The sequence below is a fragment of the Ovis canadensis genome, chromosome 2, assembly GCF_042477335.2.
Source record: "Ovis canadensis isolate MfBH-ARS-UI-01 breed Bighorn chromosome 2, ARS-UI_OviCan_v2, whole genome shotgun sequence".
NCBI lineage: Eukaryota > Metazoa > Chordata > Mammalia > Artiodactyla > Bovidae > Ovis > Ovis canadensis.
In genome coordinates, this window is record NC_091246.1 from 37202123 (window position 1) to 37218954 (window position 16832).

At 47.9% G+C, this 16832-nt stretch overlaps 1 protein-coding gene across 8 annotated transcripts in view; it reads left to right on the plus strand.

Annotated features, from left to right (window-relative positions):
• FAM219A (family with sequence similarity 219 member A) overlaps positions 1-16832 on the plus strand; it is a 60399-nt gene that overhangs the window by 39520 nt on the left and 4047 nt on the right. For 4 of the 8 annotated variants that reach the window (XM_069573963.1, XM_069573964.1, XM_069573965.1 and 1 more), the window contains exons 2-5: positions 11460-11559; positions 14623-14725; positions 14986-15066; positions 15686-15740. In XM_069573963.1, coding sequence (XP_069430064.1) covers positions 11460-11559; positions 14623-14725; positions 14986-15066; positions 15686-15740 — 339 coding nt within the window. The remainder of the gene's footprint in view (positions 1-11459; positions 11560-14622; positions 14726-14985; positions 15067-15685; positions 15741-16832) is intronic. The other 4 variants (XM_069573967.1, XM_069573968.1, XM_069573970.1 and 1 more) reach the window with 1 other exon arrangement.

Here is a 16832-nt window from a genome sequence, read left to right on the forward strand (position 1 = left end):
CCCCATGGGCTATATAGTCCATGGAATGCTCTAGGCCAGACTACTGGAGTGGGTAGCCTTTCCCTTCCCCAGGGGATCTTCCCAACCTAGGGATCGAACCCAGGTCTCCTCCATTTCAGACAGATTCTTTACCAGCTGAGTCACAAGGGAAGCCCCCCGATCAAAGAAGAGCCTGACCCTCTTTGTCTGGGAGGATAAACAACCTCCACTGCCATCACCTTCTCTGTGCTCCCCCCACCCTTCATGCGTTCCTGCCTCTCATGTTCCTCTCTCTGCCTTGAACAAGCTAATTTGTGTGCCTGTCAATTCCCCATCTTTAGACTAAAGTCTTCTTGGCTTCCCTGGTGGCTCAGACCGTAAAGCATCTGCTGGCAATGTGGGAGACCCGGGTTCAATCCCTGGGTTGGGAAGATCCCCTGGAGAAGGAAATGGCAACCCACTCCAGTACTCTTGCCCGGAAAATTCCTTGAACTGAGGAGCCTGGTAGGCTACAGTCCATGGGGTCGCAAAGAGTTGGACACGACTGAGCAACTTCACTTCACTTCACTTTCACTTCTTGGCAAGAACCAGGTCTGGGTCTTTTTCCCTCCTCAAAATGCATTTTGTCCTGCCTGCCGCCTTGTTGTTGTTCAGTGAACATCAATTTGTTTGTTGTTTTTTTTTTAAACAAGTTGCAAGCATTAACCTTCCCTGGTGGCTCAGACAGTAAAGAATCTGCCTACAATGTAAATTTGATCCCTAGGTCTGCAAGACCCCCTGGAGAAGGAAAATGGCTGCCCACTCCAGTATTCTTGCCTAGAGAATCCCAGGGACAGAAGAGCCTGGCGGGCTACAGTCCATGGAGTCTCAAAGAGCTGGACATTACAGAGTGACTAACACTTCACTCTCAAGCTCACCAATGCCTAACTATTGGGATGACCGAAAAAGGAAAGAACAGGGGACTGCTCTGGCCAGAGAAATGCCAGTTGTCTTTATGGGCAAAAAGTGGTGCTTGCCAGGCATAATGGAGGCTGGTGAGTTAGATGAGTCTGTAAGGGAGAGGAAAGGCAGAGGCAGGAAATGCCACAGAGGGGAGAAGCTACTTCATACCAGCCCTCCAAGTCCATTGTCCACCACAGACAAGTAGCTCTTTACTCTTCCAAGGCCAGAGAAAAGGGGTCAGAGATGGCAGCCCTGGGAAGACATCCCATAGACTTTCAGATAACTGCCTTCTTGGGAAATCCAGGAGTCCAGAAGAGTCATGAGGCAGTGCAGGCTTAGGTAAGTTGCTGAGTAACTGAAGCTTATCAAACATCCTCAAGTGAGATTTGGAGCCAAGATCCAGATGAAGCTCCATCCACAAGTAGTCTGGCGTAGGCCAAATGTCAATGTTTGTTGACATTTCTCTTGCTTCAGCTCCCTACCATGTGCAGGGATAAGGGACCAGTCTCAAGGACTCTCCCAAGCAAACACCATCTTTCAGTTCTTTGACAGCATCTCTGCTTGGTGTTCTGTGCCACCTTCTTTACACTGGGGAACTAGGATCCATATCCTGGAAAGAAACCAAAGGGTCCTCTGGACCACACTCCTTAAAGCCCCATTATCCCTGAGTATCCAACCCCCTTCTTTGCCTCCTTTCAACCCTGTCCAAGTAGAAGGCCCTTAGAACTGCAGATCCCTTGTCCCCTTTAACTCCCTTGATTTTGGAATCATTTCTATGCAAAGTCTCGTCTCCAAAGTCTGTGTTGGCCGAAACTGAATTAAATAAGAGGAGGGACTGCCTCCTCTCCACTCTCCACCCTCATACCATCTTCTTCTGCCTCAGGCCCTACCAGTTAATCTCTTTTTCCCCCCATTTTTTCGCATTGTGGTAAAATAAATATAACATAAAATTTATCACTTCAACCATTGTTGATCTACTTTTTAAAAGAATTTTACACCTTTACTCCTTTCTCCATTAAGTGAGATGGCCTCTCCCTAAAGAGGTTGAAATAGGAGCAGGTGACAGAGGAGCAGGATGTGGGACTCAAAAACATTTTGGTTCACCAGACTGTAGAGGCTAAGACCTGTGTCTCTGCCCGGTCCAAGGTAAGACAGGAGCCTGCTTAACATCTGGCTCAGAGGATGGGCTTGGGGATAGGGATGAAGTTCAAGGACTAGGCCAAGTCAAGCCTCCCGGAGGAACCAAGGTTTCTCAATTTCTGGCCCTGCCCCTGTCTCCTGGGTCAGGAGGCTCATCCCCAAGGCCTTTTTGCAGAGGCTTCCCCCAAGCCACTATTGCTATCTAGTTGTCCCTGAGTTAGGCATTTGCCCTATCTCCCAAACAAAGGCTTTTTGTTCATAGGATTTCCAGGTGAATAGGAATGACAGAACATCAATGTAGGATAAGCAGCCCTAACCACAGAGAAGGCAAAGCAGGGTTCTAAATCATTTTAAAAATTCACACATCCCTTGTCTCCCCCAGATGAATCTGGGGCTTCCCTGGTGGCTCAGTAGTAAAGAACCCACCTGCCAATGCAGGAGACACAGTTTAATCCCTGGTCCGGGGAGATCCCACATGCCTCAGAGCAACTAAGCCCATGCACCACAACTACTGAGGCCATACTGTAGAGCCTGCAAACCACAACTACTGAGCCCTCTTGCTGTGACTACTGAGGCCCAAATGCCAGGGAACCATGTGCTCAGCAACAAAAGAAGTCATTGTAATAGGAAGCCTGCGCACTGCAGCCAGAGAAAAACCTCCGCAGCAATGAAGACCCAGCCTTGCCAAAGATAAATAAATGCAATTTTCTTTTTAAATGAATCCAGTTCTTTGCCATCCCAGTGCTAGCTTCGTATCTTTCACCATCCTTTTCTCTCCCTGTTTCTGAGCAGCTATTTTTGAAAACTAAATAATAGGTAAGGGAGTGGGAGCTGCCTGTCTTTCTGGAATAACTCCAGAGCCATTTTGGTTCATTGTCTCACCCTAAATCTGAAAGCAAGGGAGACCTCCTCAGTGAGGTTTGCCTCCTGGATCTGCAGCTTCAGTCCCAGTGCCTGCAGCTGACGTGCACGGGCCAGGGGCCAGCTGGAGCATGGCAGCCCGCTACCTGACAGTGCTAGTGCTCCATGCGCTACCAGAGCCTTGCCCAAGCTGCAGTGCAACAGTCTTCTTGCCTTTTGTTCTTAATCAGTGGCTTCAAGTCAGGAATATTTTGTCTGGCAGATGATGCCCAGAGGAAATTCTATCCTTTGAAAGAAGATTCCCCAGGGGGAACCAAGCAAATAGGACTGGAGAAGAGCTCTCTTGGAAACCAGTAGATAGATGTGATGACCTAAAATACCCTGGTACACAGTAAAAAATAAAATACTAAAAAACCAGCTATAGCTATTGGTTGTGACTAGAGGCATTGTAAATTGGAAGAATCTTCTGGGAAAGCAGTTTGGCGGTATGTATCAAGAATCTTAAAAGCGTTTGCACTTTTTGATTTATAATAGTGTAATATTGCAAACCACCTAAATGTCCAAAATAAGTGAAGGGTTAAAAAGTTATTGTATGTCCCCTTTATAGATATCATGTAGCCATTAAGCTGATGGTTAAGAAAACTATGTAAAAATATGGAGAATTGAATATGCCCTAATACTAACTTTTTAAATATAAAATATAAGATACAGTATGTTTTTCTTTAAATGTTGTTCTATGAATAATTATTAGCAGATACTTTCTGTTATAGTAACAAAATCCAACTCAAGCTAGTTTAAGCTAAAAAGGTGACTAGACTGTAAGGACACTAGATTTTCTCCTAATACAAGAGGAAAGGAAAAGTGAAGTCACTCAGTCATGTCCAACTCTTTGTGACCCCATGGACTGTAGCCCTACCAGGCTTCTCTGTCCATGGGATTTTCCAGGCAAGAATACCAGAGTGGGTTGCCATTTCCTTCTCCAGGAGATCTTCCCGACCCAGGGATTGAACCTGGGTCTGCCGCATTGTAGGCAGATGTTTTACCATCTGAGCCACCAGGGAAGTCCAATACAAGAGGACAGGCATGTAATCAAACCTTAGAGGGACAGGACAAGTTCTGGAACCAGAACCTGAGACTTAGGGAAGACTTTCTGTCTCTTGTGTTTCTTCTTTCTGAACATCAGCTTTATTCTTGTCTCCCTGCCAGTGACCTTCTCTGCTACCACTTCACGTTTCCTCGTAGAAGCCCCACTTCCCAGTTCTGGGGGATGCTCTGATGGGCTCCTCCTGGTCTAAGCAAGGACGGGACCACATAGACCCAACAATGTACCTACCTAGAGGCCCACGCCTGTGACCATGAGGACAGGCGAAACACCAGCTTCTAGAGAGGGAAAGCCCCTAGTGTTGCTACTGTAGTATACATAAAAGACTCAGATACACTAGAACATTAACAAAGATCGCCTCAAAGTGGTAAAACTAAATGTGATTTTTTAAATTTTAGCATGTATCACTTTATAATAGAAAAATCTATTAAACTCGCCATGGCTAAAGTTGTTTCTAGCCATGGGTTTCTGCATTTTGATTCCCCAATGACAGTCACCACAAAGCTACTAAAGCTTGGTGGGTGGTGCTTCTTTTGGGGGATGAATTCCATCCTAGGAGCTGTTTAAAGAAACAGAAAATCTTCAGCTATACACAAGACCCCCTTGAGTGCTTGAACTCTAGCCCAGCCACGAGAATCCTTTCTGCCTCCTTCTAGGGAGCTTTGCTTCATCCCATAATGCTCTGAAGAATTGTGGTGTGTGTGGAGAAGGTGTGTTTTCTTCCCTACTACCAGCACCCAGTCCAGAGCTGGAAAGGAGTGCCACTCAGTATTGACTTTGTTTGAACTGAGTCTTCTTATAGAGAAAAACCTAAAGAGTGAAGAGATTTAGACTGATTAGAGAGGCCTCTCTGAACTAGGCAGGGTCCTCTGACCCCTTTCCCGAATTCAGGCTTCTAGACTTCCCTCGCTTTTCTGTTCTTCACCACCCCGCCTTCCAGATATCCCCCAAAAGACCTTACACCTAACAGAGGTCTTTGTCCTTCCCTATAAGTGGGGCCCCTAAGGGTCTTAATATGTCCTGAAAGGATAGAAGTCCTGGCCAGTTGCCTGGCAGAAATGCTAGCAAAGAGGAAGATAGGGGATAAAGTGGGAGCTCCCCAACCATGGTATTCACAGGACCTCAGATCCTTCTCTGGAGTAGGAACTGTCACTGGCCAAATGATTCTCATGTTGAGCCAGAGAGGGATGGGAATGCCTTAGAGGCTGAATGGACAGCCATCTGCAAGGAAGCCAAGAGGTCTAACCAGTGCCTAAACTGCTACTGAATATTCTTGGACTGGACGTTAGGTTTCTGCCAAACCATGGGCATTGGACAGAAAGGCATAGAATTGCATTCTTTTGGATCTCCCTCTAAAATATTGACATCTAAACATGCTTATTACCACCCACTCCCAAGGGATGTTTTGGGGGAGTAGCATAACTCTTCAGGGAGCCACAGCCTCAGGAAGTTTCTGAGCTGAACCACTTGTGACAGAAACAGAGTTGTTCTTTGATACCCTATCTTGCTGTCTCTCTGCCCATCAGAGAGTGGCCTGAGCTCCAGATCACCCCCTGTTTTCCTTTCCTTCTCAGTACTACCTGTCCTCCTGGCCCTGTTCCTGTTCCTGCTCTAAGGCTGTTCTGCTTTCTCCCAGGGGAACTGAACAGGGTACAGACATGACTATTCCAGAGGTAGCCTTTCAGCATTTCATAACTCAGAACTGCTTCCACCAGCTCCCTCCTAAAACTAGAGGGAAATTCATGTGTGTTAGGCAAAGAGAGGTTAGATAATGTTGATACAAGCACTTTGCCTCTTCATACCTCATTCTAAATCCATTTCATTTTCCATCTTCCTGAAAATTAGTGCTTGAAGGTGAGGACAGAGGTTACCTTTCCTGTGGGAAAGCGAAAATTGAATCATGTTGTTACCTTGAATCATCTGTGTTCAGTCCATAAGACAAAGGCAAAATTGTTCAGCACCACGGAGAGTGCCTTTCATCCTGAAGGCAAGATCAAGAGCGGGTGAAAGTTGAGAATTTGTAGCTGAAACCCCTGCCAGTCTGATCTCCTTCCACTCCTGTCCGGCCACCAAGAGTCCCTCTTTTCCTCAACCCCTTAGCATTTCCCCCTTTTTTTTTTACTTAACTAGACTTTTAGGAATGAACTCCCTTAACCTTCCACCCACCTTCCTGTCTCTATGTTATCTGCATCCTCCACCCATCTTCACCTCCCTTCCATCTCAGTAAGGAGCATTCCTCCTCTCATCTGATTCTGGTTCTATCTTCTCTTGACTCCTCAAAGACCATAGTCCATCGAACATCTCCCTTTCTACTCAATTTTCTTCCCCTCAGTATGAAACAGTGGTCATGTGTTCCCTCCCTCCAAAGAATCCTTCGACTCCAAAACTTCCTCTGACTGTCATTCATTCTCACTCTCTCTTCTCAGTGTAGCTCCTTGAGAGAGCAGCCTGTGTTCACTGTTTCTACTTCCTCATCTCCTATCCCCTCCTACATCCCTTGTAATCTGGGCTCTGTCCTTACTATTCAACCAAACCTCTGTTTGCTGAGGTCACCTACAACTTCCTCATTTCTAAATATTATCTTTATCTTATGGACTCATGTATTAGTTTGACATTATTGATTTGTTTCACCTGGAAACTGCTTGAATATCTTCCTGGATCTTTTTCTACATCTTGCCTTTCTGCTCCAGTCAGCCTTCTTCTTCCACTCATTTCCTAAGGTTGGATGCTCTCCAGGATACTATTCTTGGTTCCTGTCTGTTTCACTGTGCTTGTTCTCCCTGAAAGGTTTATTCTCCTCTGTGGGCTTCAATTACCATCAGTCCACAGCTCTTTCTTGAGATCCTGAACCTCAGTTCCTACTAATGATGTCATTTAGTGTCCGAAAGACACTTCAGAGCTCAACCTGTCCCAAACTGAGCTCATCTGGTTTTCCCTGACCATAGTTATGCCTTCTCCTGCACTGTCTGTTTTAATAATTACTTCAAGCACCCCTTTCCCAGTTACCCCACACAGAAAACTAGGAGTGTCTGGACTCCTTCTACATTTTATCCCTAAGGTCTGCCACTCTACTCTCTTTAACATCCTCCTTTATGACTTTTTATCTTCTGCTTAGTTCAGGCCTCTGTCATCTCTTGCTGGCACTGTTGCAACAGGTCCCTAAATCCCAGTCTCATTTCCTTCCCACCAATCTTCTACATGACTTTTAGAGTGTTCTTCTCCATCTCGAATCTGATCATGTTACTCCCCTACTCAAGGCTTCACTGGCTCCTCTGCCATCATCTTCTGAGCAAAGAACAAAATCAAGGCCCATCTTCCACCATGATCTGAGCCCTGCTGGCCCCACAACTTTATTTCCTGTCACTCTTCATCATCATACCTTCTAGGTTTCAACTGTAGCAAAATATTGACCATTTCTTGAATATGCAATGCTAGTTTCAGGCATCTGAGCCTCTGCAGATGTTCTCTGAACATCCTTCCTCTTAAGATAACTGGGAAACTGATGTTTGGAGATCTTTTCAAGAGTCTTCTTCTGGGACGTTTTCTCTGATCACCCTCCCTTTGTCCCTTTCCCTCTACTTTTATGACTCTTGTTACGTTTACTAATAATTACTGGGAGCTCCTTAAGGATGGGTCCATTTCTATATATCTTGATGAGTCCCAGGCTGACTGCTGTTAACTAAGTGAGGGAAATGCAGTGTAAGGAAGTGAGGAGAGAGAGGAGACAGAATGCTCCCTGATCAGGCCCCTCCTCACCCTGTTGAGCAAGCATCTCTTCCACAGATATCTCCCCACATAAGCCAGGCCCCAACCCGGGTGGTGACAGGGCTGGTGCTGTGGATTGGTCACTGCCAGGGTACACTGTTCATGGCTGTGTGTCCCACAGAGCCTGTGCTAATAAAAGCCTCATAGCTATACCACACATAGAGTGTGCTGGATGTAGTATATATACTAAATACTACTCTAAATGCTTGAATATTAAGCACCAGATTATATAGTCTCACCTTATCCTCACAGAAACCTTTGACATAGGTATTAGTGTAAGCCCCACTTTACAGATGTAGAAACTAAAGCCCAGATCACATAGCTAGTGTTATAAATGGAGGATCCAAGATTTTTTTTTTAAAGAATAGTCTAAGTGGTAATTTGTTGAAGCTAATAATTTGTTTGGTAGGTACCCAGGATCTCACTATACTGTTTTCTCTGTTTTCATGTAAATTTAACAAGTTCTATAGTAAAGCATTTTTAAAAGATTGGGCTAAATCAATGTGTTTTAAACTCCCTCCCTCACCTTTCTTTTAAGGCAATAAAACCCTTTCTTCAACCAAAATCTTGCAGAAAGGCTCCTATGTAAGTGAAATCAAAATGGATCTATTCTGGGGATTTCCGTGGTGGTCCAGTAGTTGGGAATCCACCTTGGAATGCAGGGGACGCGGGTTTGACACCTGGTCTGGGAACTAGGATCCCCTATGTTGCAGAGTAGCTAAGCCCCGTGTGCCACAACGTACCTACGCACCACAACCAGAGAGCACACACACCGCATTGCAAGATCCCACATGACACAGTGGAAATCCTGTGTGCCACAGCTAAGACCTGACACAGCCAAATAAATACATAAAAACAGATCTATTCCGGTTTCAGAGAAGCCAGACCCCCTCCTGTTGCTCTCCTCTCGCACTCAGCTCTGCCCAAGGCACAGGGTTCAGGAAACACGGTTGAATGAAAATCACTGGACCAGACTAACTCTTAAGATTCTTCTGGTACTTCTGCCTTCCTCTAGTTATATTGGTTTTGCTCTGGTCATTAGCTGATTTATTCCATCCCAGAAACAGTGAGATTGAGCTATTAATCATCTCCATAGTCTTTGGAGAATTTGTGTGCAGGGTTGTAGAAACATGGGCTGCTGTTAGAGATGCATTTCAGTGTCTGTCTCTGCTGAGTGTTTATTAATAACCTTGCTAATCACCACTCTAGTTTCTGGATCTAGCTAACTCCTGTCAGATGTCCTTGGGGGGCATTTTAAATTTTCCCTGATTTCTTCGAGCCAGATGCTTCCTTCTGCCTGGATTCCTCTCTGATACTTGTATTCGTGAATATTTCACATCTAATCTCCCTGATTACATTTCCATGTGGTGGTCATGGGGCATTGGCTGCACTTCCCAGGAAAGACATACAGGAAGCCCACAGTGAAGGCTTCAGTTTGCAGGCACAGTGCCAGAATCTTTGTTCCTGCCTCAAAGATGGCCTTCCATCAAGGACAGTGATGGGGAGATGCTGAATGGGACCTCGCAGTCTAGGGCTTTACATGCTGGCTCTTGACCTAAAGGGACTGGCACTGTCACTCAGGAATCCCAGTGGCCTTAGGGAATACATGTGGGTCCTGTGACCAGAGTCACTCAACAGCTTCCCACTCAGGCCCCAACCTTCCTGCACTGGCCCCCTCCAGTGTTGCCAGGACCTCCAGCCTGAGAGAAGACACTCTGATGGACTCATCTGCATCAAGGAGGGAAAAGTTAGCCACAAACGCCCAAGGACTTGAGTTCTTGAAGTTAACTGTGGGAGAAGGCAGAGGTAATGGTCAAAGAGGCAAGATGAGCCAGGAGGCACAGTGTCCTGGAATCCAGGGGAGAAACCCTTTCCAAATGGACATGGTGTGTGTGACATGTGACAAACACCACAGAGAGAGGAAGGGAAATTGGAAATCTGCCAGTACTTCCCTGGGAGGGCCCCACGGGCACATTTGTGGGTTCTGCCTTTGAGAAGCCCTCGCTCAGGCAGCCTTGGCAGTGAGCGTCCCTGCAGCCTAGTGCTCACCGGCTGGTCTCCATGTCCCCTGCAGGCAGCACTGTTTTGACCACAGAGAGACATGGATGGGTCACTAGAGGCCTCCTTCTCCAGGGCAGCAGGGGACAGGTGCTGCCAGAGATCAGCCTCCCAAGGAGGAGCCAAGCCAGGGAGGCAGAGGATGAAGGACTTGCAAAGACCAGTGGCTTGAGAGGTTGCCTGGGATGCATGCACTGAGCCCCCAGTACCCCCCACCTGTTCTACCCTTCTGTCCCATTCCCCTCAGTGACAGCTAAGGCTGGGAATCAGAGAAGAGGACACAGGCCTGGGTTCTGCCCTCAGGAACTCACAAACCACTGTGGCAACACAGCCCACCCAGGCCTTGCACTCTGGATAGCCTAAAGAAACACAGACAAGGCCAGGATTTCCCTCCAAAACATTCTAGACTTTTCCCTTTTCCTTTAGTGGCAAGCATGTTTTCATCCCCCCTGCTTCATTCTAAAGGGAAACTAAACCGCCATAATGGCTGCATAGCCTTCCTTTAATGGTCACCAGAAGCCACTCAGATCCCTGGGCCTGGCCCCACAGGGCCCATCCTCCAGCATTCTCCCTGCCTCTCTGTCTGCTCTCCATGTCCCCAGAGGCAGAATAGGCACAGCTCTGGAGCCTCTCTGTGATCCTCTGACCTTAGGCTTACCACTCTATGACCCTAGGTGGATGGTAGGATGGCAGCATCCTACGTCCTTGGCTGGTTATCAATTTCTCAGGGAGAGGGTGAATGACTCCAGCGCCTTCCAACTGACTGAGGCAGAGTAGGATAAGGCCCTGGATCTTGTAGCAGAGATTTGGGGGTGTTCTGGAGAGAATAGTGAGGCTAAAGTAGGACTTGGGACAGCATAACACCCATAGCAATGGGAAGAAGTTCGTAAAGAGGGCAGTGAGAGAGACCAAAATGGTTCCAGACCCTGGACAATGCACAGAATGCATGCTGTCTTGTTATCTGTAGTGTCCAGCCCTGCCTGGGCAACACAGGACGAGCTGGCCACCGGCTGACTTGCCATTGTTTGTCTTCTCACCTGCCATTCCAAGCCAACCATTCAGGTTCTCTCGGGAGACACTCTTTAGGATCCATCTGTGAAATGGAGAAGTTCTCACTAGAACTGCGTGGCTACAGCCTGAAAGTCTAGCCTGGCTCAGCCAGTCAGTTCTCTGGATCCTCGGAAGGGATCAGCCAGAGCTGGGGAAACGGCGAAGGACCGTCTCAGGGAGCACCTGCTCAGACCTTAATCCAGACTTAAACTCACAGGAACCTAGAAAGATCTTTCTAAACAAGGCAGGACCCTAAGGAGCATGGCAACAAGTATGGGAGGCAAGAGAATGTGGTCCTGTGGGTTTAAAGAATCACAGTAGGCTTCCTGGGGGTGGCAGATGACACAGGACTTAAAGGACAGACACCCAGATGGGTGTAAATAGAGCCGAGATCCTGGGCTCTTCCACCCAGCTCCCGATCTTCCTTCCGTGGTAGACGGGTCTATCCCTCCCTTCCTGAACCCCATCCGCTGCCAGGGAGAAATACCCACAGAGGACAGGTGAGAACAGCCCCCTGTGTTTACCTCCTAACAGGTCCCTGTCCCCCTGCTTTCTCCCCCAGGACCCAGCCGCCGCCTCCATCTCAGACGGAGACTGTGACGCCCGGGAGGGTGAGTCAGTAGCCATGAATTACAAACCATCCCCGCTCCAAGTGAAGCTGGGTGAGTGTGTCTGGGGGGTGAGGGAGATGTTGGGCGTGGACAGGCAAGGTGCGCTGGGCTGGGTCTGCAAAGAGGTACAGCTCAGGCTAGACAATTCCAAGACTCTAGCCACCAAGTCACAGGTACCGTCTCTCCTGCAAGGCCAAGAGGGAGGTGATAATTCTCTACAGGTGCCCAGAGCTCTAGAGGCATCTCTGGGGTCCAGAAGGCTCCAAGTGTTCTGGGGCATAGCTGCAGGAACCCCAGAGAGAGGGTCGGAAGCCCCATCAAACACTGGACCAGGTTGAGAGGAAGCTAGCTGCCTTAGAAGTAGGCATCAGTTCCTGTGTCTGAGGGCAGAAAGGAGTGAGGCTCCCGAAGCCTGGAACCTGGCTCCTCTCCCCTAGAAGCTGAGCCCCTTTCCCCCTTCCTAGTCAGCCTATCTGGATATCTCCAGATCTTGTTGGCTCCTGTTTGGAGAAACTTTCCCTTAGTTTCTTAATAAACTCAAACCTCTCCTGGCTTCCCAGGGTCACCCTGCCCTTGGGGGTTTATCTCACGTCCACTCCAAAGTCAGTTTATGCTGCCGCTCACTCCTTTGAGCCACCTCTCTCCCAGTCACTGCCCAGAGCTCCTGCAGCTGCTGCGCTCGCTTCACTTCCCGCCAACACCACCTCTCTCCCTCAGGGACCATCTCACTCACCCAAGGCTGCCATACATAACAGACTTCTAATTTTAAAAAATGGTTTTAGGGATTCCCTGGCGGTCCAGTAGTTAGTACACTTCATTTCCACTGCCGAGGGCCTAGGTCCAATCCCTGGTCAGGGAACTAAGATCCCACAGGCCATGAGGTGCAGCCATCAATAAATAAATAAATAATTTGTTTTCACAAGTGAAAATATAGCTAACACAGTGCATCCAGGAAACAGTTAACAATTAAATGCAGGCCATGATCATCCTTCAGAGCTTCTCTGCCATCCTGGCCGCCCTCTTGCTCATCTTTCTCCCCAGGCTCCAGCTGCCCATCAAATACTGGGCCCTCTCCTTGTCCTGAGAAATGTTTCAAAACCTTGCTCAGCAGCTGCCAGGACACCTTTTCAGAGTCCTGTTATATTATTCAGCTTTTCTTTTTTCCTTTTAACTTGCTTTTCTCCTTCCAGACCAAATCCAGGGAGCCCCTCAGGCTGTTTTTCTAAACAAGAGAACAGTCCTCTCAGTGGAATTTGTTCATCTTCCCAGGACAGGACGCCAGACTCAAACTGCAGCCAGTTTTATTTTCTTATTATGGTTTAATTTAACAACATAAGTATTTAACAAGTATAACTTCTTTACTCTTCCCCATCATTTTCTCCTCCCCAGAGATAATCATTCCAAGCATTTTGGTTTTGGTTTTTAGTTTTTTCTAGTTTTATATTGTATTTAAACACAAGTGGTATCATACTGTCCACATTTTCTGAAATTTTTTTCTTTTTTGTTTTCTGATTAATGTCTTAGAGCCCCTTCTAATATCAGTATATAGAGAATGACTTCTTTTAATAGTTGCACAGTAGTCTGTATTTTGCTTTTGCAGTTTATTAGCATTTTTTCACTGTTTCCAACAATTCCAACATGCTCTTAAAAACAATACCTTCCCCCCTGACCATTGTATTACCACCACAGCTCCTCTAGAAAAATCCACAGCCTTATTCCAGGTGCACTGAGAATCCCCACCAGGAACTTATAAGGCAAATTGCACCCCCTAGAGGCTTGGGGTGGTAATGGCAGCTGCTGCCTTGCGGGAAAGGAGGTGGAGGTGGGTTTGCGGGCGTGAGATAGATGAGCAGTGGCAAAGAATGAGGGATAGAATGGGAGATGAGAGACATGGAGGTCAAGAAAATTCCAGAGTCACAGTATCTATAAATGCCCATCCCATCCTTCCTCTCTGGAACTTGTTGTTTTGTGAGAGCTTTCCCCGGTAGTCCTTTTGCCAGTATCAGAGCTGCTGTGAGGAGAAGGAATGGGTAGACAGGCCTCCTGTAGGGCCCAGGAAGAAACTGACTACTGGGAGAGCCACACACCAGGCAATGGGTCCCTTGGTTACCAGTCCCATGAATCTGATAGGTTCTAGAGCCTCGGAGAATCCATATGCTAACCAAGGAGTCAGAAGTAGTCTCGGCAGAGGGGTCCCCCAGCCTGCTGCCTTTACCCTGCCTGCCCCATGCTGCCCCTCCTGCTCCATAACCTTCAGTGGCTTCTTTCCTTTTCCATTAAGCCCAGACTCTTCTGCTTGGCATTCAGGCCTTCATGCTCCAAGTCTGTAATCAGAGGGGGCCCCCAGTCCCTTGTGCACAGACCTGATACGTGACTGGTGACACAGATGTTTGCTGAATAAATAAATGACTGAATAAATGTATATAACTTTTCTAACCCAACCTTCCTCCATCTTCATCCCTCCATCCCGTCCAGATCCGCACTTATTACACTCACTTCTAAATGCACTTTTCTATACACTACCCTTCCTTCCTCAAATGCCCTCCTCTCTACCTCAAGTGGGCTTCCCTGGTGGTTCAGAAGGTAGACCATCTGCCTGCAGTGCAGGAGACCCGGGTTCAATCCCTAGGTCGGGAAGACCCCCTGGAGAAAGGAATGGCCACTCACTCCAGTGTTCTTGCCTAGCAGAACCTAGTGGACAAAGGAGCCTGGTGGGCTACAGTCTATGGAGTCACAGAGTTAGACACAACTGAGCGACTAACATTTTCACACTCCACCTCAAGGTGTCACCTGCAGGAAGCCCTGCCATCCTTCTATTCCATCTCTCCCTCTCCAGCCTTTCTCTGGATTGAGCACATGCTAGCTGCCCCACTTGGGAGTACAGTTCCTGGAAGGTGGGGGTCAGCCTCCTCCTGTCGCCCTTCACTATCTGCCTCAGGTTGGGCAGAGGAAAGCACTGTCTCTTTCAAGCAGCGGGGCCTAGAGTTGGATCCTTGCCTCAGTTCTTAGAGAAGCAAGGAGTTTCACCATGGAGGCCAGCCCAGGCTGTCCTGAGTGGTAAGGCAGGGTGGCCCTGGAGGCAGGACACAGCTTCTTCCCCATGTTCCCCTGCAGAGAAGCAGCGGGAGCTGGCCCGGAAGGGCTCCCTGAAGAATGGCAGCATGGGTAGCCCTGTTAACCAGCAACCCAAGAAGAACAACGTCATGGCCCGGACAAGGTAGGGCCCCGCCCCACCCCCACCAGGACCCTGCCAGCCGGGTCCTGTCTCTGCTGGCTCTGAGCCTCCCCTCTTCCCTCCCTCCTCAGGCCCAGCTCCTCTCTGAGAGGAGAGAGTCTCATCGGATCAAGGTGGCGGGGTGGGATGGGGTAGGGTGGGGTGGGGGCGGGGAGGGAGATTGTGGGGTGTGGCCCAGCCCAGTTCCTTGCCAGGTTGGTGTGCTTCAATCACCAATCCAGTCCCCCAAATTCTCCACCCAGGCTGGTCGTCCCAAATAAAGGCTACTCCTCGCTTGACCAGAGCCCGGATGAGAAGCCACTGGTAGCCCTTGACACGGACAGGTGTGTATGGAGACATCGGGGCAGCCAGGCAAGGCAGAGCTGTGTGGGAGTGGGAATAAACAAGTGGGCTGAACAGGCCACACCTGCTCTACTGTCAGAATGAGGGTGTCCCTCAGCCAGGAGCTCTCTGAGGGTGATTCCCCCAAAGAATGGAGATAGGGGGAGCAGAGACAGGAAAGGGGATCAGTGCAATCTGCTGCTGTCCCGGGACAGCTGACCCGGCAGCTGCCCCTAAAATGGGCCCTGATGCTGTAGTGCCCTGCCCACTCTGAGGGGGGAGCCCTACTGCGGGGCACAGACCTGGCTAGATCTAGACTTTGGGAAAACCCAACAAACCCAGGTGATTTGAGCCTAGGAAAAAGAGGGGCAAGGCTGTGGGGTAGTAGCAGCTTGATTTAGAAGGAGGTTAAAGGTAGTCATGTATTTAGAAGGGTGGAGCTAAGGAACCTGTCTTAAAACTGCATTCCCACAGCAAGCATGGTTTCTGCTAAGATTGTGCTGTTTATTTAGAAGTGTGGGGGGAGGGGGAGGTACTGACTGATGTGGGGGAGGGTAAAGAGAGTTTTCTATTTAATGTCTGGAAATCACTTCCTCTCTGCCTTCTCTCCTCTGCGGCCAGTGATGATGACTTTGACATGTCCAGATACTCCTCCTCTGGCTACTCCTCTGCTGAGGTGAGGCCCCACTGCTTCCTACCCTAAAGCACCTTAGTAGGACCACTCTAGGGAAAAGGGTGGGGCTAAAACCAAAACACCCTGAGCAGAGCAGTGGGCAATAGAATGGGAAAGACTAGAGATCTCTTCAAGAAAATTAGAGATACCAAGGGAACATTTCATGCAAAGATGGACACAATAAAAGACAAAAATGGTATGGACCTAACAGAAGCAGAAGATATTAAGAAGTAGTGGCAAGAATACACAGAAGAACTATACAAAAAAGATCTTTATGATCCAGATAACCAAGATGATGGGATCACTCACCTAGAGTGCTAGAATGCAAAGTCAAGCGGGCCTTAGGAAGAATCACTATGAACAAAGCTAGTGGAGGTGATAGAATTCCAGTTGAGCTATTTCAAATCCTAAAAGATGATGTTGTGAAAGGGCTTCACTCAATATGCCAGCAAATTTGGAAAACTCAGCAGTGCCCACAGGACTGGAAAAGTCAGTGTTTATTCCAATCCCAAAGAAAGGCAATGCCAAAGAATGTTCAAACTACCACACAATTGCACTCATCTCACACGCTAGTAAAGTAATGCTCAAAATTCTCCAAGGCAGGCTTCAACAGTACGTGAACCATGAACTTCCAGGTGTTTAAGCTGGATTTAGAAAAGGCAGAGGAACCAGAGATCAAATTGCCAACAACTGCTGGATCATAGAAAAAGCAAGAGAGTTCCAGAAAAACATCTACTTCTGCTTTATTGACTATGCCAAAGCCTTTGACTGTGTGGATCACAATAAACTGTGGAAAATTCTTCAAGAGATAGGAATACCAGACCACCTTTCCTGCCTCCTGAGAAATCTGTATGCCAGTCGAAAAGCAACAGTTAGAACTGGACATGGAACAACAGACTGGTACCCATCAGGAAAGGAGTACATCAAGGCTGTATATTGTCACCCTGCTTATTTAACTTATATGCAGAGCACATCATGAGAAACGCTGGACTGGAAGAAACACAAGCTGGAATCAAGATGGCCGGGAGAAATATCAATAACCTCAGATATGCAGATGACATCATCCTTATGGCAGAAAGTGAAGAAGAACCAAAG